The sequence below is a fragment of the Drosophila sulfurigaster genome, chromosome X (genome assembly GCF_023558435.1).
Source record: "Drosophila sulfurigaster albostrigata strain 15112-1811.04 chromosome X, ASM2355843v2, whole genome shotgun sequence".
NCBI classification, from domain to species: Eukaryota; Metazoa; Arthropoda; class Insecta; order Diptera; family Drosophilidae; genus Drosophila; species Drosophila sulfurigaster.
In genome coordinates, this window is record NC_084885.1 from 13,579,904 (window position 1) to 13,603,470 (window position 23,567).

A 23,567-nucleotide genomic window follows, 5' to 3' on the forward strand; every position below is an offset into this window, starting at 1 on the left:
TAAAAGTTTGCTCGCATTGAGAAAGAAAGAAAGTAAAAGAGAAAGAGTGTGAGAGCAACAGAGACAGCGAGACAGGGTGAGAGAGGCCAAATGGGATGGCAGAAGAGATTAATCGTGCAGCGGAGAGAAACTTTTAAATAAACTTTAAACAAAGGTCCACCATTCGGTCTCACTCTTATCCGTCAAATGTTCATGACTGACCCATTAAGGGGCAGCCCATCAAAATGTTGTGTTAATTGGGCTTCGGTTATAAAGCTGTGTAAATCTCTTCAAATCGAACTGAATCTGATGTGATAATTCGATTGATTGGAACTCACAAATAAAGCCAAAGTCAACAAAGTCAATAGACAATGAAATTTTCTATAAGAAAGTATAAAGTTTCATGTAAACACATATGCGGAGAATTTCTAAAAATAACCAACAAACTTTAAGAAGAATTTTCTATCAATAAATTATAATATAATTTATTTAAATGTCAATGTCAAGCTTAGCTTAAATCAAATTCTAAATATAATTTAGTTCTAAATAAAGTAGGACAAATAATTCCAAAATCAAATTTAAAAGAAAGAGAAATATAAATATTTTTTTATTACAATTATTATTACAACATAAATATCGAAGAACCATTTTAAATGTGACTCACACCAAAAAAATGTCGATCGATTGTTTAGCAAAGATACCGATAATGTTTTCATTTATGTATCTTTGAGATGGAGTTGGGCTTTTCTGTTGATTACTCAGCTGATTGTCATTGTCTAAGCTCAACTTCTATGTCAAGATCAGTGAAGTGGGGCCAAAGCAACAGCAACAGCGACAGCGACGACCAAGGCACAAAACAAAAAACACAAACAGACAGAGCCAGAGACAGAGATGGAGATGGAGGCAAAAGTCAAAGCTGTTACAAGCTTTACTTTCACTTGTGCAAACACAAAACACAAAGTAAGTTGGCTCCAAGAACACGAGTTTGTCATGCCATCAAGCTCATTTGACAGTAGCCTCTGCAGCAGCGAGGGTCATCATCGGCCTAGATGTGGATGTTGTTGTGGATGTGGAGCCGGCTATTTGCGATGAGAAGCGACGAATTGGTCTTCTGTTACGAGCGATGCTCTGGCGCTGCCATCAGTAGCATGTCAGGGGGCAAGCCAAGCGGTCCAAACTATTCAATATAATTCTCGTTTCGTTGCTCGTGCTTATCCGTCTCTACATCTCCCTCTCTTTGTCTCTCTGCCGGAATTCATTGAATATATTTTTGTTTTATTTTTGTTCTGTTTTTGTTTATTAACTTGAACGCTTTCGCGCTTCGGCATATTAAAAATTTTGTCGCGATCATTTTTAGTACATCTTTAATCTATTTTTATCGGTTTTCTTCATTGTTTTTAACTGTGTAAAATATTTGCATGCCAAGACACGTGCATTGGCGGCAAAGCAGCCAACAAAAACAACGACAAAATTGCAATGCAGCATTTGCCTGGTTCTATGGCTGTCTGCTGCTCTTCGGCAGCATTTGTGGTTCTCAAGCACATTTGCATAAATGGAATATACTACAAAAGGGTTTTCGATTGATGCAGGAGAGAATGCTGAGAAGCAGCCTTGAACGCGCTCATCTCAACTATGGCATTGTCTTTAAATGCAGCACAATGTAAGTATGTCATCGAATTGTATTTTCGATATTCTGCTGAAACATCAAACAAAAAACAGCTCCGATACGGATCATGGCTATGAGGGAAATTTCAATTTGCAGCTGGGAGACCTTAGCGGATTCCGACGATTGAATGCCAGAAAGAAATTGGCTCTCTTTCTGCACGGTTGGAATGATCAGGGCAGTAAGGATTGGGTCCAAGAATTACTATTGAGTAAGTAAAAGTCACTAAAATTATTCAATTTTATTGACAACTATGTAGAGCTCTTAGAGAAATTCAATTAATAAACTTAAAGTTGATTTCTATGCTTCAATTCATAAATTATAATTTAAGACTTAATTTTTGTGGCTATTTAACAGACTGCTCTTAATGTTTGCTTGATAAACACATAAATTGTCATACTTTATTTCTTTCACTAATTGAGCGATGCCAATAAAACTCGAAGCTTTACCGTTAAAGTTGCAACCGTTTTTACTAAAAAACAAAAAAAATCAATAGTCATGATCATCATCACTATTTTATGGACTTTATTATACAATAAATGTCTTTTTATAATTTATGAATTTATTTGTGTCTTTGCAATCGTGTTCCTTTCTTTTGTTCCCTTCGCATTAACTTCTGTTTTTGAGCAACATTTACATAAATATTCATAAATTCACCCAAAAGGGCGCCAACTATTAAGACTTATCGTTGGTAACTATGTTTAACTGGTCATGCAAGTCTCGTAGTGAATTTGAAATTTGAAATTTAGCAGAGAGAGCGTGAGCCCTAAATAGCGAGCGAAAAAGAGAAGAATGAGGCAAATAATGTGTCAGATACAAGTGCCAAATTTGTAGCTTAAAAGACAAGGTATAACCTTATGAACTTAAAAACTTTATAAGAAAACTTTATAATAAAAAAAAAAATGAATTCAAGTAGGAAAATAAATTAGTAACAATAATTGATTGTAAAGTTTATTATTAAACAATTTAAAATAATTTAAATGAATTTATGATTCGCTGTCAATTTTCTTTTCATCATATTGAGAATGCTTTCAAAAGCATCTTTCCAGGTTGCAGACTGCATATCGCAAAAATAATTCACATCACCTGCATTTCAATTGAATTCATTGCTGTTTGTAAAGAATTAATCCATCAGCACAATAAAACTCTTAACATTTTATTCAAAGGCCATATTTTTCTGTGTCAGAATTCTTTTGACTTTAACAGCAGAGATATATGGGCAGAGTGATAGGCAGAGCAACAGCTTAATATTCGCGTGACTACACTTTAAATACACTAGCGGGCATTTTACATATGACAATTTAACTTCAGTTCAGCTAATTTTATAAGCTTAAAACAAAAGTTGTAAATATAAACAAGTTAAGGTATTTCTTTAAATTAACGACAATATTATTATCATATACCAAATTTGGGCTTCGGTGTATATCAGTATATTTGGGGTATAATAATTTGGTATACATATTTTAAATATAATAGCACTCCTCGGAATTTGACTGCGATCTGTATATTTCTGTATAGCGGATAATCTGATACATTTTGGCCTATATGGTATATTTCAAATATAGTACTTCACGATACGATATACCAAATACTCTTTTCAGCATATTTTTAGTATTTTTGCAGTATATTAATTCGGTATTATTTAAGAATATTGCCGCACTATTTTGCTCTTATTCAAAATGGGTGGCGGGTTTTCTTAGTTTTTGTCATTTAATACTCTCGATCCAACTCTTTCTTAATTTCACATAATTTTTTAATTTTTGGAAACTAACATTAAGAAATTAGATTTTTTAACCACAATCTGGTTTCGTAGATTATTAAAGACAACTTGATTTCCTTATATTTTGCACTTTTTCTCATTGATAGACTGGACAGTATTTGGCGAAGGTTACAATGTGTGCGTTGTGGACTGGGGAAATCTTTCACAAAACGATTACAAAAGCGCCTCGATGTCCATCTTCGATGTTGGCCTCACAGTGGCGGGTATAATCATTGCTCTGGAGGAGATGCGTCCCAAGCATTTCGATCGACGGAACGTGACGCTGGCGGGCTACAGCTTGGGCGCACATGCAGCTGGCTATGCGGGAGCCGTGCTGCTCGGCAAGGTGGAGCAGATTATTGGACTCGATCCGGCTGGACCGCTGTTCACGCTGCCAGCGGCAGTCTCACCCAAATACCGCTTAGACGAGACCGATGCACAGTTCGTTCAAGTGCTGCACACTTCGGGCGGTACTTTGGGCACCAGCTTAAAGTGCGGTCATGCTGATTTCTATCCGAATGGTGGCAGAGCGCCGCAACGCAATTGTTTGATGTTTGTCAATCTGCGTGAAATGCAGAACACAAGTGAGTTAACAATAGAATACCATGCATAGTTCTCTACTAATTTCTGTGCTTAGATCCGATTGCTTGCAGTCACTCGGCAGCTGCCATCTTCTTTAAGCAGTCCATGGATCCCCAGTATCCATTTGTGGGCTATCAATGCGATAGCTATCGAGAATTTGCAGCCGGGCGATGCAATGGCAATCGACGTGCTCGCTTCGGCATTCATTCGCAGCGTCGCACACAAGGTAGCTTCTATTTCGACACCACTTCCAGCCATCCGTATGTGCAGAGACAGCGCTGGGAGCGACGACGACGCTGGCAAAGGAAAAGGGCACGCAAACTCATTGCGAGAGCAGCGAAAATTCCACAGACAACGGCAATTGCCGTGGCAAAGTCCGCGGCAGGTGGCGAGCAACTGCGACGACGTTATTGGACTCGCAGCTGGATGCGAAGAAATAATCGTTGTCACTTTTAATAGCTATAAACATCATAAATTTCCAATTCGCAAGTGATAACAGCGAATTCAATACTAACAGCTTTTAACCACAATCCATAAATTATATTGAACTAGAACTTACTTCTTTTCATTTTCATTAAACTTAAATTACAAATTTCACACAAAAGAATAACCAAAACAAAAAGATTGTGAAACATAATTCATAAAATCAAACTTAACAATAATAGAATTAAGAAAATGTTTTTTTTTTATATAATAGCTCTAAAATTATGTAAAATATAAATTTATTATTCTACTTGTACATGTTTTTTTGTATCTTACCATCTGATATCATTGGCTCTGTATATGATTAGAATAAATAGTTCTATCGATAAAGCAATTGTAGATTTGTCTTTACTATGTTACTTGTTGAATGTTCAATACATGAAGCCGGTGAAATTAGTTAGTAGAACAACACATTCAAACAAATTCTTGCAAATGCAAGTTGAACAATCTTTCAAAAGCTCTTCTGCTTGATTACTTCCACTAAGCATATCAACCTTCAATAATAACTCGATCCGCTGCCTACTTAAACCCATAAACATGCCTTTGGTACCTTGCTTGGAAATCTTTATTGTAATTCTGTTGTGTATCCATGACTTTTTAATTTGTTTTCTACATGGATATAAAATCCCAAACAAAGTCGTAAATTTAAAGTAAGTGAAATAAAATTAAGCTTTAAAATAGTCATTATTTTCGAATTTCAAGTGTTGTGCTCAACTTCAATAAATATAGATTGATTTTTATAAACACACTACAAAATAATGGTTAAAGGTAGCAAACATCAAATATTTATATAAACTTAATTTTGATAATATGATTATTAAAGAAGAAGATAATATGATTACACAGAAAGTAACAAAAAAACAATCTTTTGTTATTTTATTTTAAATTCTAAATTCAAAAACTTCATAAAATGAACGTATCTCGTTGAGTATAAGATTGATTTAATTGCAGTCAGACAGATAGTTCATCTTTATTTAGAACGAAACAGAATTTTTCTACTGTGCATTGTTTTCTGAACTCTTGACACTGTGCACTGTGAACAACTTCGTGGTCAACGGCGACAATTGTGTCGCTGATGTTGACAACAACCTAGCCAATGTCGTTAATTGTGTTGTCCATGTGGTCGCTGAGAGCCTACGGATTTTGGTTAATCATGTTAATCTGAAGTGAATATCGATTTTCAGCAGCAGATTAAAAAATCATGATTGCACAACGTTACACATGTTTCGAACACTTTACTTTAATACTTTTGAAAAACATGTTGCGTGTAAACGCGAGATATACATTTAGACAAACGTTAAAATGAATACATTTTATGAACAACGCTCTTTAAACAGAATAAATAGGCAAGTCTGTGAAGTTGTTTAGTAATTTTATGAAAAATTTGTGACTTACAATTTTGTTATTTTCTTTTTTTTCTGCTCTGCGAAATTTGTCAACAGCAGTTTTCTTTACGATTTTGCTTTGCATTTTTACTGATGCGTTTACTGACTGAGCTACTAATTTATAATAATAATTTACATATAAATTTAAGAATTGTTTCTTTATCTTTCTTATTATCGTTCAAGAACATAAATATATTGTAAAGACAATGTTTTTTTAAATGTATATGTCTTTTCTACCTTTAAGATTTTCGTGTTTTCGACAATATTTTAAATTTTTATTACTGAGATGATAATCTTGAATTAAGAACTTCTTTTCTTTTCTTGCTTTAAAAGAATTAATTCTTACTATTATTTTATTTACGAATTGTGTCCCGCACTTTTGCTTATTAAATTTGTTACTGAGTATTGCAATTCTTTGCATACTTTAAAAACTCAGTTAACAAATTGAAATGTAACTTTACTATTGACCATTCCAATGTTCGATTCGCCTTTGTTTGATGACGAATCAACAACAAACACTGCACAATACTAGTATGTCATACGCTTCCAATTGGTTGCGTTCGAGTTGTATTCTAAGTAATTAAAGTGAACTGGACGGAACCCTGCCAGTTATGGCCAGCTATTCTTATACGAATACACACGTACATACATTGGAATTGTAGAAGTGAGCGTTCATAATTAAAAGACAGTGTTGTCTAGAGGCAAAAGGGGTGTGCCAACAACATTGCAGTCAGTACTATTCTCTTCTCTATATATGCTCGGACATACAATACAGTACGATGGACATAAAACAATTTAACACTGGCGAGGCCTGCACCCAGAACTGGGCATTGGGCACTAGGCACTAAACCCTAGACCGGTTGGTATCAGGATCAATAGAAATGAAACTCGCATAAGTCATTCGAAGTCGACGGCAACGCCAGCGACGACGACTGCGCCATAAATTCGAAAACAGGAAGCAGCTCGCAACTCGCAGCTCGAATGGTGGAGGGGGGGAGAGTGGAGACCGGGGAGTGTGCACTATGAGTATGCAGTAAAAACAAAAACAAAAAGAATAAAAGCAACAAAAACAACGAAATAAGCTGCAGTTGAGAGTGCGCACTGTGAGATACCCGGATGCCATTTTTAAAGAATACAAAATATTTATTCATAATTTTATTTATCTACTTAGTAGCAAACGTTTAATATTTCAATCAAATCCTACAAAAGCAGAGCTGCCCAATTGATCAGAAGTAAAAAGCGGTCGAAAATCTAGAATCTTATTTCAAGCCTTTTTTTAAGATCAAAAAAGATCTTAAATCAAGATTTGCAATCTATTTTTCTATCTTGATTTTTAAATTCTATAGACCTCAAAGTTTAGAGACAGCTGTGAATATAGTTTTATGTTCAAATTTGATCAATATATGTATGTTAATGCAAAGCACGAAGTTAATATCCTTTTCCCAACCAACTATAATAGCCTTCTACCTCTGCCTTAGCGGGTATAACTAGACGCAGAAATATAAGTAGTGCAAGTTTCATGTAGACTTCAAATATTAACTACTCGCAGTACCAGGAGGTGAAAAAGAGAGGAGAAGTAGAGGGCCAAGCTGACGTCAAGTTGTACAAAATTATGTTTTACAATGCGAAAATTGAATTTCAGGTTTTGTTTTCGCTTTTCATGTTGTTTTACGATTAACTGTAAACTGCAGAACGACAACGAACGAGAAGGCGAAACAGGGATAACATGCTCTCAACTTTGTTGCAACGCAATGGGTGTGTATAAAAGTGTGTGTGTATGTGTGTGTGTCTCTGAGACTGGTATGAGAATATGAGAGTCCTGTTTTCAGTTTTCATTTTGGGCAACCTTTTGTCGTTGCTATGGGCTCTCCTAACAATACTACTATAGAGTACTCTCATTCCCATACTCATATTCCTACTCGACGTCTGACCAACTTCTGTACTGAAATATTTACAAATTGCCCCGCTGCTACTAAAGCAACGTATTCTTTATTTTTTTTTTTGAAATTTTTTCAATGAAGTCCAGTTTTTTTCATTTTCTACTCCTGAGACCATTCAATGATTTTTTACGATTTTATTTAGCGACTCTTGTGCTTAACCTTGTAGTAACATCTACTAAAAACATTTATACTACAATATAAACAGTGTAATCATTTACCACAACTCAGATTAATGTACATACAAATACATATTTTGAAAAAATTTGACCTTCAATTTTTGTTAAAATCTGGGTTCAAGTTTGTTTGAGACAACACTTTCTTTATTACATATACTATATTTTGTTTTTAATTTTTAATGCACAAACAAATCAGTTACGGTTTTGTGGCCAATCAAGATTTTTAAAACATTATTGGCACAAATATTTTTTCATTCATTATGCATTACAGCAGCAGCTGCAATTATTCAAAAACAGACACTTCTAAGAAAATAGAGAAGATAATTCTTGATTCTTAATTCCTAATTCTTAGTTCTTAGTTTAGATGTTCTTCTTTTGTATTTTTACTATAGCAGTAGCTTATACAAATATCAGTTCTTCTTAACGAATGTTAATTTTTATAGCCTTTCTTAATCATATTTATAAAAGCCCACTAAGATTGCTTCAAATCAAGTAACTGCAAATTGGCGGTTGAAAGTGTTTATTACAACTTACAACTAACACAACAAGGTAATTAAAAAATGCGCTTTAACTGCAGTAAAATTAATAAATTGTACATACTTATAAATACATTAATGTTAATAAGATAAATCACAAATTATTTTAGAGTTTTTAAAAGTTTTCTTTTTTTTTTAGGCAAACATAAATAAATGACTAGAGTTACGCATGACTTAAAAAAACTGAACGCTTTATGAAATATGATATATAGAACGTCAACTGTTATGAATACTCGCAACTGACACTGAAATGGAATTTTCTACACGGAGCATTCATCAATTCATTTTACATTTCCTTTCTGAATTGCTTTGCAATTTTAAAAAAGCAAGGCATTACCGTTGGCTTAGCACTCGCCAATTTAACCACCTGCATACACCTGGTGCTATCGTCGTAGTCGTCGTCGTCGTGGTGTTGTGACGTGATCCTGGCAAAGTTAAGTGTTTCTTTAGCTTAATAACGGAAACATTTTAGTTGCTGGTTGCTTGCTGCTTTGCTGCTTTGCTGCCTGGGCGATAGAAGCTAACACATAAACACATTCAAATGTTTCCGACCATGTGTAATAGCTGTACAAGGACGAAGGCAGGACGACGCAGCGTGCATTGGGCTCGAGGCTTGAGGCAAAGCAAGCGCAACCAACGAACCAACCAGCCAACCAACCAACCAACCAAGCGTTGGCTTCTCCTGGCGCCTTTTGCCTGGCTCCTGGTGGCTTCTGGATTCTGTCATGTGCTTGTGCGCAAAAAAGCCCTCTAGTGGCTGTAAATAACTCACAGCAGGTGCCTTCGCCATCGTCGTCGTCGTCGTCGTCGTCGACGACTCTGAAGACGTCCCCAATGCAAGCGAACGCTTAAGAAGAAGTGCAGTAGAAGAAGGCAAAAGTTGCAGGACGATGTGCAGCCTGCGGCAACGTTTTCTTTTGATTACATGCCGAGCGGTCTGGCCATTGTTCTGTTGCCCTTCAACAAAAACCACACCGCACTCCTGTTGCTGTTGGCAGTGTGGGTGTAAGTGCAAATGAGCATGAAAGATGAAATATTAATCGTGGGGCTGTAGGTTCCCTAGACGCCGTTCTTCGACCAGTGTCCTGCAAACAGGCAGCGGTGATGGCAATGGCGATGGGGATGGCGACCTGCAGTCATTTTCAAAATGCAATTTTCACTAAAAGCGTTCATTTGGCAGTCAGGCCGCTGACTGCCGAGCTAGCTAGGCAGCCAACTGGACAAGTCCACCCTTGGGGGGTTGGAAAACTCTCTCTCTCTGCATTCCAAAAGAAAAACTAAATGTTCTACTCCAAAGAGTGCTTCTCTGCGATAAACCGTGTGCCTATATTTCTATATATATATACATATATAAATTCTCTGCACTGACTGACTTTCTGACTGAACAATCAACGTGCTCAACTAAAAGGCAAGAAAAGGCAAGCAACGTGCCTCAAATTTGCTTATAACTTAATTTTTATGGTGCGGGCGACGTTTTTGCAAATTTCCAACAGCAAGTTTAACAAATTCGAGATCAAAGTTTGTATGCCGAAGAGTGCTTACTTTGCAACGCATAACATATGTTAACAATTCCTAAGAAAAAGACAAATTTCTATTATTTTTACAAAATGTAAGAGCAAAAATAAAATAGGTAGCATTAAATTCGTTATTTTGATATGCATTAATATTCGTGTATATTATATGACATACAAATTACCGATAAAATAAGAAATATAAATATATATAAATATAAGTAATATAAATATCGTTCATATAAATTTTGACTTCGCTATAAAAGTGAATAATCTAATCTTTCACTTGTAACTTTTAAAAAAATATCGCGTATACACAAATATTATGAATACTCTAAATTCATTCTGTATTTTCACAACTGCATAAAACTTATATAGTAACATAACATTTACTGCTTCCGACTTGCATTGCTTCTTACTTATAAATATATATGGGGTGTCCAAACTAAATAAAGAAATGCAAACTAAATAAATGCTAAATTATAGCTCTTCCACTGAACGAAAATCGAGAATTTTATATTTTTATGTCCGCTACCCAGAAGGTCAAAATAGTCATACATAACCCCATTAAGTATATATTTTTATTTAGTGTCAACAGTTGATTAATTTGATACAAATTGTAGAAGTTATTTAAGAAATATTGTTTGATGACAAACAACGCCTACTGCAATCGTGTCTTAGATGCTTTGGCTGACAATCTGGTATATTTTGTACTCTATGGTGTATTTTGAATTTACTACTGGACAATCCAGTATATTTTAGAATATATAGAATATAGTACAATATCGATATTCCAGATATAGACTATACTTATACTTCTTTTTTCAATAACAATAAAGAAAATAGTTGAGTCAGCATTATGAATTTATTTTAACTACTCTATCTGTATCGATCGTTAAAGCAATAGTTTCTCGTCAATCTAGAAGCGGTGTTGATTTGAAACTGTGCATACAGCATTCCATGGTTGACCAGTTGACTCAATAACTGGCTAACTAGAGGGCTGACATATGACCTGCGGGAGACCTTAGGCAATATAAATGATGTTGCTTGTGGGGACACAAACAAAAAACAACAAAAGCTCGACGAACTTGGTCATGAATTATGGCAGCTGAAATGAGAAAAACTTTGTGCTTAGATTGCCTAGAAATTGGACGATAATGCTACGCATAGATAAGCACAGATGTCGAAAGTTTTGATTGAAATTAATAATTTCCAATTGCTGTATCAAGCGGCGGAGAGACTGAGACTGAGGCTGAGACTGCGACTCAGTCAGAGGCTGGGAGTCTTGGTGTATGTCTATGTCCTGTGTTCGTTCAGCCCTCCTTAAACTTCCCCTAGTGGAAAGTTGTCAATTTGTGCAAGCTGCTTTGACAGCACCTCTTCTCTCGCTCTTACTGTCTTTCTCTATGTCGCTGTCTCTCTCTCGAACTGCTGACTGAAGCGAGAGCCCACATCAAGAGCAAGTCCCCCGCCACCTTGACTGTCTTACACTATCTAACTAAAGCCTAAATATCCTGGCAAGCCTGAATGGATGTCAGTTTGTTGTTGCCAGAAGTTTTATTGCAGGCATTCTCATCAACACGACTCTGGCCAGAGATGGAGTCAAAGAACCAAAACCCGAGCCGGATATCGAGTCAACAGTTTGCAAAGCAACCATCTCTCTCCCTCTCCCTCTCTTCTCGACTCACTTTGCCACAGTTGCCAACCCCCTGCTTTTGACCTCATGCCGATACTGATACAGCCGCTGTTGTTATTGTTATTCCTGTTGTTGTTTATCGTGACATATTTGCAGATCCCAACAGCACAGTACAAATGCGGAAGTATGCTCTCTTTAGCTTGTTTCCTGCTGCCGACAACGAGGCGAAGCTGTTGCCGTCGCCGTTGCCGTTGCAGCCTGCAGCTTCATTCTCTTGTATATCCCCCTCTATCCCATCCCGCCCCACCTCTTGTCTTCCGTCCACCCTCTCCTATTCTCACCAAAAAACCATTCACCACTCTATTCTACCAACATCAGAGTAGACCCACTGCACTGAGCAAAAAACATGTTCTAAGTTCACAAACAAAACTTTCAAATGTCGAATTCTTAAACCAAGAAAACAATTTCTCTTTTTGAATTCTTAAATGCAATTCAATTGCAATTCTCATCGAAATATTATAATATTAACAAAGTTCTTAATATAAGAATAATGTAAAAAGCTAGAATTTTTGAATAAAACAAAAAACACTTTTTAATTTCATGTTACACACTACAAAAATATAACGAACATAGTTATTTATTTTAATTCAAGACTGAAAGTTTCCCTTTTAAATAAAAAGTATTCATTTAACCAAAAATTGTTTACATTTCTATATTAATAAAAACTATTAAAATATGAATTTTTTCTAATTAAAAATTGTTACCCTAATTTTAAATCGATTTCAAAATCAATAAATTTTTATGTATTAAAAGCAATTCTTATATATGAGAAACCTTTAAGTACAATTTTTTTAAATGAAGTTCCTAAAATAACAATATTTCAAATGTAAAACAAAATGTTTGCATTTCTAAGGCCAGATATTTATTTTTAAATTATTTATATAATATATTAACGAATTAATTTTAGGCATTTGCGCATTTCTTTCTCACAGTGAGCTTCTTTTCAGAACTGCTGCTTAGAGCACAGCGCACGAAAATTTTCAATCAAAATCAGACAGCGTGAAACCAGAAATTCACAACAACTCTTTGCTGCAGTCGTCATATAGCCGCATTCCGCCTTTGGCCTATACCCTTTTCAATACACAGGCTTCGCTTCGCCAACGACTTGCCAACGACCCAACGACCGGCGGCCGTTCGATGTTGCAACTTGAAAAGTTTTAAGTGCAACAGAGCAAGCGGAACAGTATTCAAATGAGACAGTGAATGAGAGAGAGAGAGAGAGAGAGAGAGAGAGAGAGAGAGAGAGAGAGAGAGAGAGAGAAAGAGCGCTCTAGTCGAGCATGCTCGCCAACAACTACCCTGTGTTGCATAGTCCTTTACGTGTACAAGTATTTTGCGTTTACACAAGTATTTTATTCATCAAATAAATGCGCACTTTATTAGTATTCGATTTATGTAAATAAACTGGTCTCTTTATTAAGACTGCGTTCTATTTTCGTTAAGAAACGATATACTTTTGCAATTTTATTGAATTCTTTTAGCGATTTGAACGCATTGTTGACGTTTTAAGATAATATTTCAGAAAGTCAAATGTTAGACAGTAAGTAAGTATAGATTTGAGATAGTTTATCCTGCAAATTAATTGGCGTGAGCGAAAAATATTCTAAAGAATTTAAAATATATTTAAAAAGCCTGAACTTATTATTAGCTTAGTGATTATGTCTTTATGCATGAATATAAAGAATTCAAAAATTACAAATAAAATAGTTATGTATGTATGGTTATAAATAGTTATGGTTAGTTAGAAATAACAAAATATATTTAGTATATCGATATTGCACTATATTCAAAATATGCCATAGAATATAAAATATACCTGTACTATATTCAAAATTACCAAATAGTAACAAATATACTGAGACCCCATTGCAGGAGGTGTTTTTTTCCATACGAGTACAGAAATATTTTTTAATCACTTTTACAATTTTTATCTAATTGTAAACAACTTTTCTGGAATCATAACTACTCAAGTTATGATAAATGTATTAAAAATCGCGACTCTAGCTTCAAAATGAATGGTGCACTGTCAGTTATTTAAACTTGAGAAAATTACTTTAAAAATTGAAAGGAATAATATTTAAATAAGAAAGTAACATTAAAAGTAAAAGAATACATAAATATGCAACAATTTAGCATTTCTCACTTGAGTCGAAGCTTTGAAATTTTTGATTTTCTGATGAATATGAAAATGTGTACAGTTACTTATGATATGCTACATACCAAAAAAAGGCATAACATAACTTATATACATATATATATGTTACACACACGCACAAGCATATTCTGGGCGGCGAACTTATGCTATTTGTATGCTCAATCAAGTTGAAAAACTTAAGCAATGACCATTTATTTTCCGTTGTCGCATTGGGCATGAAGCCCGATTCCCAGCAGATGCACCACACGTTGCATTTTTCGTTTTTGGCAAATGCGCCATTACTTTTGCTTTGACTTGCACTTAGCCGCTGACAAAGCATGAGCTCAGCATGTATGAGAAACGGAAGTCAGCGAGGCGAAAGGGGAGCAAAAGGTATGGCAAGGAAGGAAGTAGCAAGTGCAGGCTGTGAAACTAGAATGAGAGCAAGAGCAAGAGCGAGAGAAAGAGAAAGAGAGAGCGTAGTAGAAAAGACGAAGTCACAGGCATCATTACTCTTGGCAGGCAGTCGAGCACAGTAGTTGACAACTCTGTGTATTGGCTGCCATTTTAGAGAAAGACAAATATAGCACATGTCATTGACTGCGGTGAAAGAGTCACGAGCGGGTGAGAGAGCAGAGAGTTGACTTGCCTCATGTTGATGCTGAGGTTGAGTTGCGTTGCGTAGCTTTGCGTTGAGAGAAAGAACAGAGTTTGAACTGAACTGTGCCGCCTGCTGTCTATGACTTATTCATGTCAACCGCTGACAAACGGCTCGCTCGCTTGCCTTGGATCATCTGCCACAGAAAGAGAGAGAGAGAAAGAATAGTGTCTGAAGCAGAGAGAAGCTCTCGAACGGAACTGAAGTTAAAAATCTCAATCAGAGAACAGTACTAAGAATCACTTTGGCAATGCCATTTGCCATCGCCATCGCCATTTGACGTTTGGCAAACTTTAGCACTGTCTAACACACGCACCCACATACACAGTACAATACTAACACACATACACTCACATCGTTTGGTTTAGTAAGCAAAGCAAAAGAGGGACACAGGAAATAATACTTGCACCCCGTACCCCATGTTAGCTTGAAGTCTGAAGTGGCCATATATCTTTTCCAGCAGTGCGCTCAAATTACACTAAATCACAGCCAAACAAATTGAATTTTAATTCACCGTCCACAGGTAAGGTAAGGTAAGGTAAAGGCCGCAATGCAGAGCGCAGCAAAGAAAATCACTTGAAAATCTTGCTACAGTCGGAGCGTTGCCAAAATGACGAGGCAGCATTCAGTCTAGGATGCTTCAAAGTCACATCAACTTGCCTTCTCTCTCTCTCGCTGACTTGCTATCTCTCTCTATCCGTCTGACCACCCAAAATGGACCACCTCTTTTTTCACTTAGGCGTCGTTCATCTCCATCTTATTGCCACTCGGGCGGCACCCACAGAGATCCGAGTAAAAGTACCACTACTCGTATATAAAGGCTGACAAACAATGCAGCCTCTGCGGCCAAATCGGTCCACCATTAAATTATACATGTCTCTGTGTCTGTGTGCTCCTTAAAATTGCACTTAGACTTTGCTTGCAGCTGTGGGAAAAAATATGCTATGCTCGGTATAAATGGTCAACTGGATTTCTGACTACAAAATGATGACTTTATCCACATTGATGGCATTGTTTGTCATACATGCATCTTAAAAGATCTTCTCCTTTTTAATACACGTTACCTATAGGGCAGAAGAGTATTATTGTAAGGCTTGTAACGTTATTTAAGAAAAACTTTTTCATTGGAAAAAATGCTTACTGTTTGGCATGTTTAGTTGTCAATGGTATATTTTGAATGTAGTATATACAATATACCAAATATAACCGTTGATATATTTTAGTAGTTTTGCGGTATATTAATTTGGTATAGTTTGTTCTCTATGTTATATTTATAATGTAGTAGATCAACATACCAAATATAACCTTTGGAATATATTCGTATTTTGTGGTATATTAGTTCGATTTTTTTTAAATGGGTAGCGGGTATTTAACAGTTGAGCTCACTCGGCTGTCTATTTGTCACATGCTTTAGATGCGCTAAATACTAAATCAAAATTACCAACCTCCATTTTGAATGGGTGTTGAAAATGTCAAAACGATCGCACTAATGATCTTTATTTTGATAACAATGTTAAGGCGCGCTTTACTTCTACTTTCTTTAACGCATTTTTCATCATCTAATATGTTTTTTCTTTTCTCTTTTTTATATATATTTGCAATATTGGGAATGTAGTCTAAGGAGATAAATGTAAATGACACAAGCGTAGAATTATATGAGGAATTTTAGAAGAGGCCATATGTCGAATGTCTAACAAGTGGGATAAGTTATGTGAGTTAGTCGCAAAATATGTAGAAGCATGTTCCACTCCTTCATACATGTACGTCACACAATTGCGCAATTTGTATATGCACTGAAAACTAATTTATAATTTTTAAGATTTTTTTTAAAATAGAAAATGTTCAAAGGTTCTCCATAAAACTTTTAATTATTAGAATATTATTTTTAAGCATTGAAATAATAATTAATTGTATTAATATAAATATTTTGATATGTTTATATGTTTAGCATAGATTTAAATTCAGAAACTTTCTAAAAAATATCATTAGACAACATAAAAAGTTTTTAAATAATTGAAAATATTTCATACAAAAAGCAAATTCATGTGGTATTTTGTCAATTAAAGTTCTTACCCAGCAAATTGAATTTAAATAATAATTTCAATAATTTTTGTATTTGTATTATTTCTATCATTTAAATTAAATGCTTTATGTATAATAACATAATAAATTAAAAGATCGTTTCACAAATATCTTTATATCATAAAGTTAATTTTGTAGTAAAAACTTGTTTCTTTCAGTGTAGTTGCTTGTATATTGACACACATTGACAGCCTATGTTGATAGGGTACTTAAAGTGTTTGTCATACAGTCACGCTGCGTTTGCCAGAATTTTCCCAGTGGCAACATCATCCCAGCCACAACCCTCACTCATTCAATAGTCTTGTTGTGAGTTCAAAATGACTGATGGCGGTATTCTGCAGTATCGTAGATGGTAGATGGGCGATGGGAACATGGAACGAGTAGTAGAAGAGCTTCATCGATTTTCAGTGGGAAGACAGACTAACGCAAGACTAATGAGGCGAACAGCCTAAAAGCTTCAGAACGAGAGGTTATCCGTTTTTGCCAAAAAAAAAAGAAAATGAATAAATATGTCAGCTAAGGCTACAAATTCTATTGTGTAGGAGTCAATTTTAAATAAAAAAAGAAAACACTAATTTTTCTAGTACTCTGATCGTATTGGTTACAAACTAAGTAGAAGGCACTTTACTTAACTAATAGTTTAGTTAGTGAAGGAAGATTCTTTCTGATAAATTTATAATTGTTACTAAATCTACAATCACAAAAATTGTGTCACTAACTTAATTCAATTTGAATATCTTTTATTATTTACATTTTTTATTTGGTTTGATTTTATTTTGGTTTTTAAAATTAATTTAGTTTTATTTTTTTATGATTTCATTGTCATAAATTGTCAAAATTTCAAAATAATTTAATTGAATCTAGCGCGCACTTAATTCACATTCCTATAACAAGAGCAAAACCCCATTTCTTAATTATATTATTATACATATATCGAAATAACAATCTAAAGATAAAATAAAAATTAAAGCTATGTTTATTATCTACTTTCGCTGAAATGTCTTGATTTTCCGCCAACCGAAAAATCCCCATGGTACAATTTTCAACTCGCAGAAGCTCTGCACTCCATTTGACAGCACTTGTTTTGAGTTGATGCAACTGACATGCGATCCCGTCGAGCTCTTGCACGTAAAACACCTGGCCAAAAACAACAACAACAACAACGAGAGCAACAACAATGAGCAACAAACACTTCAGCAAATACTAAATTTATCATCGCGTGCTTAAAGCAGACTCTCTAACCAGAAGTAGACGGTCGTCTCATCTTTAGCCGACGACACTCGAAAAGTGCAGTGTGCTCGGTTGAAGAGGCATTAATGTTAATGTTCCAAGTGCGAAGTCAAACACTCGCCGAGTTCTTGTCAACAACGAGAAAGGTGCTTGAACCTCAGACCGTCTTCGTCGAGGTGCGCGAGAAAGTGAAGGGAAGAGGCATTGGAGTCGGTGGCATTTCAGTGTCATTGGCTTTTGTTTTAGTTTTGGTATGGCAAACCATAATTGCAATAAATTAGCAAATCAAACGAAATTACATCAATTTTAGTTGTGTAATGTAATATCAAAAAGTTAGTCGAATATAAACGTCAGCTGCAAATCCCAAAAGCACTAGTAAATTCTTAAATTGTCTTGGCTGACTGTTCTGACTGGGCTGTCGTTGACATGAAAACATGCACACCTTCGCTTGCCCTGGGCTGAGCTGGGCTGACACGACAGACAACCAAGGCTGGACACCATTTAGCCACCTGTCTAACAATGATTTGCGGAGTGGAGAAGTGGTGAGTGGAGTGCCATCATACCAACTTATTTTCCGTTGCACGCCATTCATGTGGAGACTCATGAGGTCGCCATCGCCAGGGAAAGCGTCGCCATCGTCGACGTTCCTTTATCCGCAGCCAGTCGTTGCTTTATTCTTCTTCTTCATCTTTGGTCGGCTGCTCCATTTTGCTCACCTTTTTACACAATTTTCATTTCATTTTGGTTCGTTTTTTAACTGTTCACCGCAGATGCTATCAATATTTATCTTCTTCTTACGCTTCGCCCCCAGGCTTTGTTCGCTTTTGTCCTTTCACCAGCGTGGCGGAAAAATATTTTTGCAACAATATTTTTTTGCTGCTTTCTTTTTCGTACTTATTTTTTTTTTCCTTTTTAGATTTCATATCATTTATCAGGCTTGACGCCAAATTTGTCATTCTGAATCTGTCAATTTCTGCTTTATTAATATTATATGGGACACTCGCAAGTCTTGCCTACCGACGCGTCGCCTCCTCCCTTCATTCCCTCCATACACACTTCGCCACTCGAACAACGGTGCAACGGAATATCTACAATTCTGGCTAAGTTTTTCACTTACATAAATTTGATGAACCCGTCGCATGACAGGCTAACCACAAAACGCCTTCAGCTCGGCCATTGCCATCCAACAAATACACACACATAGTAAGTGTGGGCGTGGACGTGACTGTGTGTGATTTACCGTTGATAGCGTTCTGCGAACATTGTAGATATATTGTGTGTGGTGTGTGTGTGTGCGTGTGTATGTGTGTGTGCTAGTGTTTGTGCTTCGTGTTTTGTGTACGACATCAACATATCAGTTTGTAGTTAAGGCTCAAGATGAACCAACGCATTGTTTGCCTTCTTTCTTTTATTTATTATTAATCTTATTTGCGGGTGTCCTTTTTAATTAATGCTTTATTCGCACCAAGTTAGAAATAGTCTTTGCTTTAGTTTTTTGATATTCAATAGTAAGAAGCTTAATTTTTAGTAGCTTTCTAATTTAATATTAATTTTTTTTTAATTAAGAAGCAGTTCAAATTAGATATTTCCATGAAATATGAAATGAAACGTAATTATTGAATTACTATTTTAACATTAGCATTTCTTTAGAAATTCTTTTATTCCATTTCAATACAAAATTGACAGTGTTCATTTTAATTAATTGGCACAAAATTAGAAGGAGTCTTTGCATTATTTTTTAAACTCAATACCAAGTAGCTTAAATTATTGTTTATTTGATTTTACCTTCTTATAGCTCAATTTATGCACAATTAAGAAAAAATTTAAAAAAAAATATTGTTTTTAGAAAATAAATTTGTATAAACTTAATACTTGGACCAATACCACTTTCTTGTTTTGAATACAAGTTAGATATATGTTACTTAACTCAAAATATTAAACTTAAATAACTCGATATAATATTACAGCATAAGAACTCAATTCAAATTAAAAAGATTCGATAGTTTTATTTAAATTCATGAAATTTAAGTTGAAATATTTTTTTTCTCCCAAAATTGACAAATAATTTTAGATAAATTTCCAGTTTCATTCTGATTGTATATTCGTATTTGTTTTTTCTCTCAATCTCAATCTCTCAATTTTATTGTTACTTTGAATATGAGCTTAAAACAATTTTGTTAATATAAATTTCAGTTGTTGAAATTAGGTACTTATATGAATATCAATTTCTTGGAAAATAATTGTTATATTATTAACTAGTTTAGCATTGCTTTAGGAATTCTTTTATCAAACGCTATTACTTAAAGTTGATAAATTCAAGTAAAATACCACACTCAATTTTCACAATTTGAAATTGAATTTAAACAAGTGTGAAGTAAAGTGTCCAACGAACTTAAAAGAACATTTAATTTAGTAATGAAATTTCGAAAATCACATTCATATGCAATGAATGTACTTTGCTATGTTTATGTTATTCCTGCACATAAATATTTCTCAGGTGTTGTAGATTTATGCGTTCATTGAACTCTGAACTCTCTTGATTCTAATCAGTACTACTAAAATTTACACGCTATTTTCCTGTTGCCCCTTTTACATAAATTTGCAGGCAATGAAAATATACGCTTTTGGCTACTTTTAATCCGTCCCCCCATTTGGCCTTCGTCCTTCGCATATCAATGGCGCGACCCAAGTTGTTAAAAGGACATTTCGTTTGGCTAATAACAAATGTAATAGTCATTCCCATCGAGCATGGAGCGCACATTACAGATGGTGATAGCAATAGAGATGACAGTATAGTAGATATAGCGAACGACGCGTCGCGTCGCTTCGATTGGTTACAGTTACATTTAGCGTTACAGTTACAGATGCCGTTACCGTTTCCGTTGCCGTTGCCATTTAAGCATCCCGTCTCGCATTTCCCGAAATTTGTTCAATCCACAAAAAAAAAAAGGAACTGCCTGTAAACCAATCAAAATATAATTCAATGAATTTTTATTGGCAAATTATGTTAAAGTGATTTGTATGTGCAAAATACAAATGATGTCAACGAGAAAGGCAGCTATCATAATGATGGTAACAACGTTGGGATGATGCTCAAGAGTTGCCAAACAGCTATTATTATCGTATAAGAACATCACATTAGAGGGCTGCTGTGAACCTGCTGATACAACACTCGTTTTGTGGCCGAAATGCTCTTCTTTTTTTATTGACAAAGAACAAAGAAAAGTTCCATAAATTTGCCAAAATTCGCATTGGTTTCAACTTAATCACTTGGACGGAAATATGCCAAGGCGATTATCTAACCACAATGCCTATTCAAGTTTTCTGTAACAACTTTCCAATTTGTATACAATTCGCACAATAAAAACAGTTTGAAAAAAAGTGTTTTTTCTTAAATTTATTTTAGTAATAAAAAAATAATAAAGAAGAAACAAATTATATTAGCGCATAATTATATTAAATTTGTGGTCTACTAAATAATAAAATTTCCATCTGATGTACTGATGTTTAATATTCATTTTATTTATAACTTTCAAGTTTTATAGTTTCAAACTTAGACTGCTATGTAAAATATAAAAAATACAGATACAGCACACTTAAATGTTCCTCGCTTTCAGTACTTAATTTGTGGCCAAAAGAAGCCCACACGAATTTCATACTTCGGTAATAGTTACAAAATGGTTTGGTCAAACGATTTACCTCAAACCAAAAAAGTAGTATGGAGAAGGTGGAATAAAAATAATAGAAATAAGTAAGTAGTTGGGTTGTGGAATTGAAACTAATATTTAAGGCTTTCTCTATTAGCAAAAGAGTTGTGTTTGTAAAAAATTCCCTTTGCCATTAAAAAAAAGAGCAAATACGCAATGGGATGGCAAGAGATGGGTAGAAAGTAAATCAAAAGCAAAACACTCAACAATCATTGACGAAAAAGAAAGTCAACCAACCGCAAATCTCTTAACACATTTGTCAACACTTTGTCATTGTCAGCACACAGGATGCTGGGAATAACTCGTTGTTGTTGGTGTTGTTGTTGGAGTTCTTGTTGTTGCTGTATAGATTCATGAAATGTGTGCAAGCCAAGCCAGGGTTTTGACCAACATTTAATACACTTGACTGGCCTGTGTTCTGTTCTGTTCAGTTCTGTTTTGTTTGGTACTGTTTTCTGTTCTGTGCTGTTTAGTTCTGTTCTGTTCTACGTATTTGGCTGCTCGTTTCGTTTTGTATCGTATCGTAACGTTTGGTGTGTGTGTGTGTGGGGTCCTTTTCTGGGGCAACCCCAAGGGTTTTGGCCAGCTGACCCACAGCAATGTGTTTGACAACATCAAAATCAACAACAACAGCTACAGCAACAACAGCAATAACAAAAATGTGAGCAGCATGAGAGAAAACAAATCAACAGCGATGAACACAAATGGTAGCAGCTATAACAACTCTATCAAGCTTATTTCGATGGGCAAACAAGAAATCGGGGACATACACACACACTCAGCACGTTGGTCAGGGATGTGACAGGGACAATGTGCGGAGGCATGTGATAGGGACAGAGGGACAGGGACAGGAATGAGAATGGAGATGGGAAGCATAAAAGGATGGCACCATCCATGAAGTTTGAGAACGCTTTGACAAACTGTGTCAATGGCATTTTTATTTGTGTCCAATTTATTTGTTGCTGGTGGGGAACGATTGGATGCCTGGCAGTTTTCTAAGCCATTTACAGCGTTTAAACTTAACAAGCGAGCAAATAACAAAAAGTCAACATTCACACAGACAATCATAAGTGTGTTTATATATCTCAACGAGTGGGTGCTTCACTCTGTGTGTGTGTGTGCGTGTGTCCACAAGTGTCAAAATTGTCTCGACGCCTTTGACTTGGAAACATCCCAAAAGGACCAGCGAATCAATTTGTAAAGGTTCATTGTGGATGGAACTTGTTTCTCTCCCGCTTGATTTGAATTATCCGGCAATTGTGTGCTTTGTTTGTGTTTGCAAAATGCCCAAAAAAAGATATGTACAATGATTAAAAGTGCCGATCTCTGACTGTGCTAACAATTATCAAGAAAATAAATAAAAATTAAATAAGTAACAGTAAGATTCGTCAATCATTGAAATTTTGAACCTTTCTTGATGAATTGGACTGTATTATTGTCATTATGCAAACATGGCTATTTAAGGAACTTAGAAAACGTTAGAAAGTAAAAGACAAGCGATCTGAGGTTGGTGTGGAGTTACAACAATAGTTAGACAAAAATAAAAAATTATCATTATCAACAGTCGAAGCGATAGGGCTATGAAAGTGACTTACTAGTCGTATAACACACGTCATTTTGTAAGTGTACAGCCTAAGATAGCTACATACGTAATATTATATGAATCAATTAATAGTAAGGCAAAAAATCGTCACTAGCAGCTGAAGCGATCTGGCCATTCCCTGGATTTTCTTGCCGTATACGTAATATTGGAAGTGAACTCCTTGAGACGTATACGTAATATTTTTTGTAATAGATTATAATGGTAAGACAAAAATCAGAAAAGATATTTATTAAAAGCCAAGGCAATCTGGACATGCCCTGGACTTGCATACTAGTCGTATCCGTAATATAAGAATTGCACTGCTAAAGACGTATGTATGTATACTTAATATGTTATGAACTAATAATAACAATAACCATATTAAAAAGCACCAACAGTTTAACGGATCTAGCCTTGTACTGAAGTTACTCGTCGTATACGTAATATTGGAAGTACATTGATAA

The 23,567-nt window shown here is 35.3% G+C and overlaps 1 protein-coding gene across 1 annotated transcript; it reads left to right on the top strand.

Moving 5' to 3' along the window:
- Positions 1-934: 934 nt before the first annotated feature.
- LOC133848621 (pancreatic triacylglycerol lipase) lies at positions 935-4,575 on the top strand. Its single transcript, XM_062284258.1, has 4 exons — positions 935-1,639; positions 1,699-1,853; positions 3,509-3,985; positions 4,039-4,575. The coding sequence occupies exons 1-4, from the start codon at positions 1,398-1,400 to the stop codon at positions 4,437-4,439; spliced, it is 1,275 nt and encodes a 424-aa protein (XP_062140242.1). The 5' UTR covers positions 935-1,397; the 3' UTR covers positions 4,440-4,575.
- The last annotated feature ends 18,992 nt before the right edge of the window (positions 4,576-23,567 follow it).

Coding starts and splice junctions, on each gene's coding strand:
- LOC133848621 (XM_062284258.1), top strand. CDS start 1,398: ATGCCAAGACACGTGCATTGGCGGCAAAGCAGCCAACAAAAACAACGA. Junction 1,854..3,508: donor GGTCCAAGAATTACTATTGA/GTAAGTAAAAGT, acceptor TCTCATTGATAG/ACTGGACAGTATTTGGCGAA. Junction 3,986..4,038: donor GCGTGAAATGCAGAACACAA/GTGAGTTAACAA, acceptor TTCTGTGCTTAG/ATCCGATTGCTTGCAGTCAC.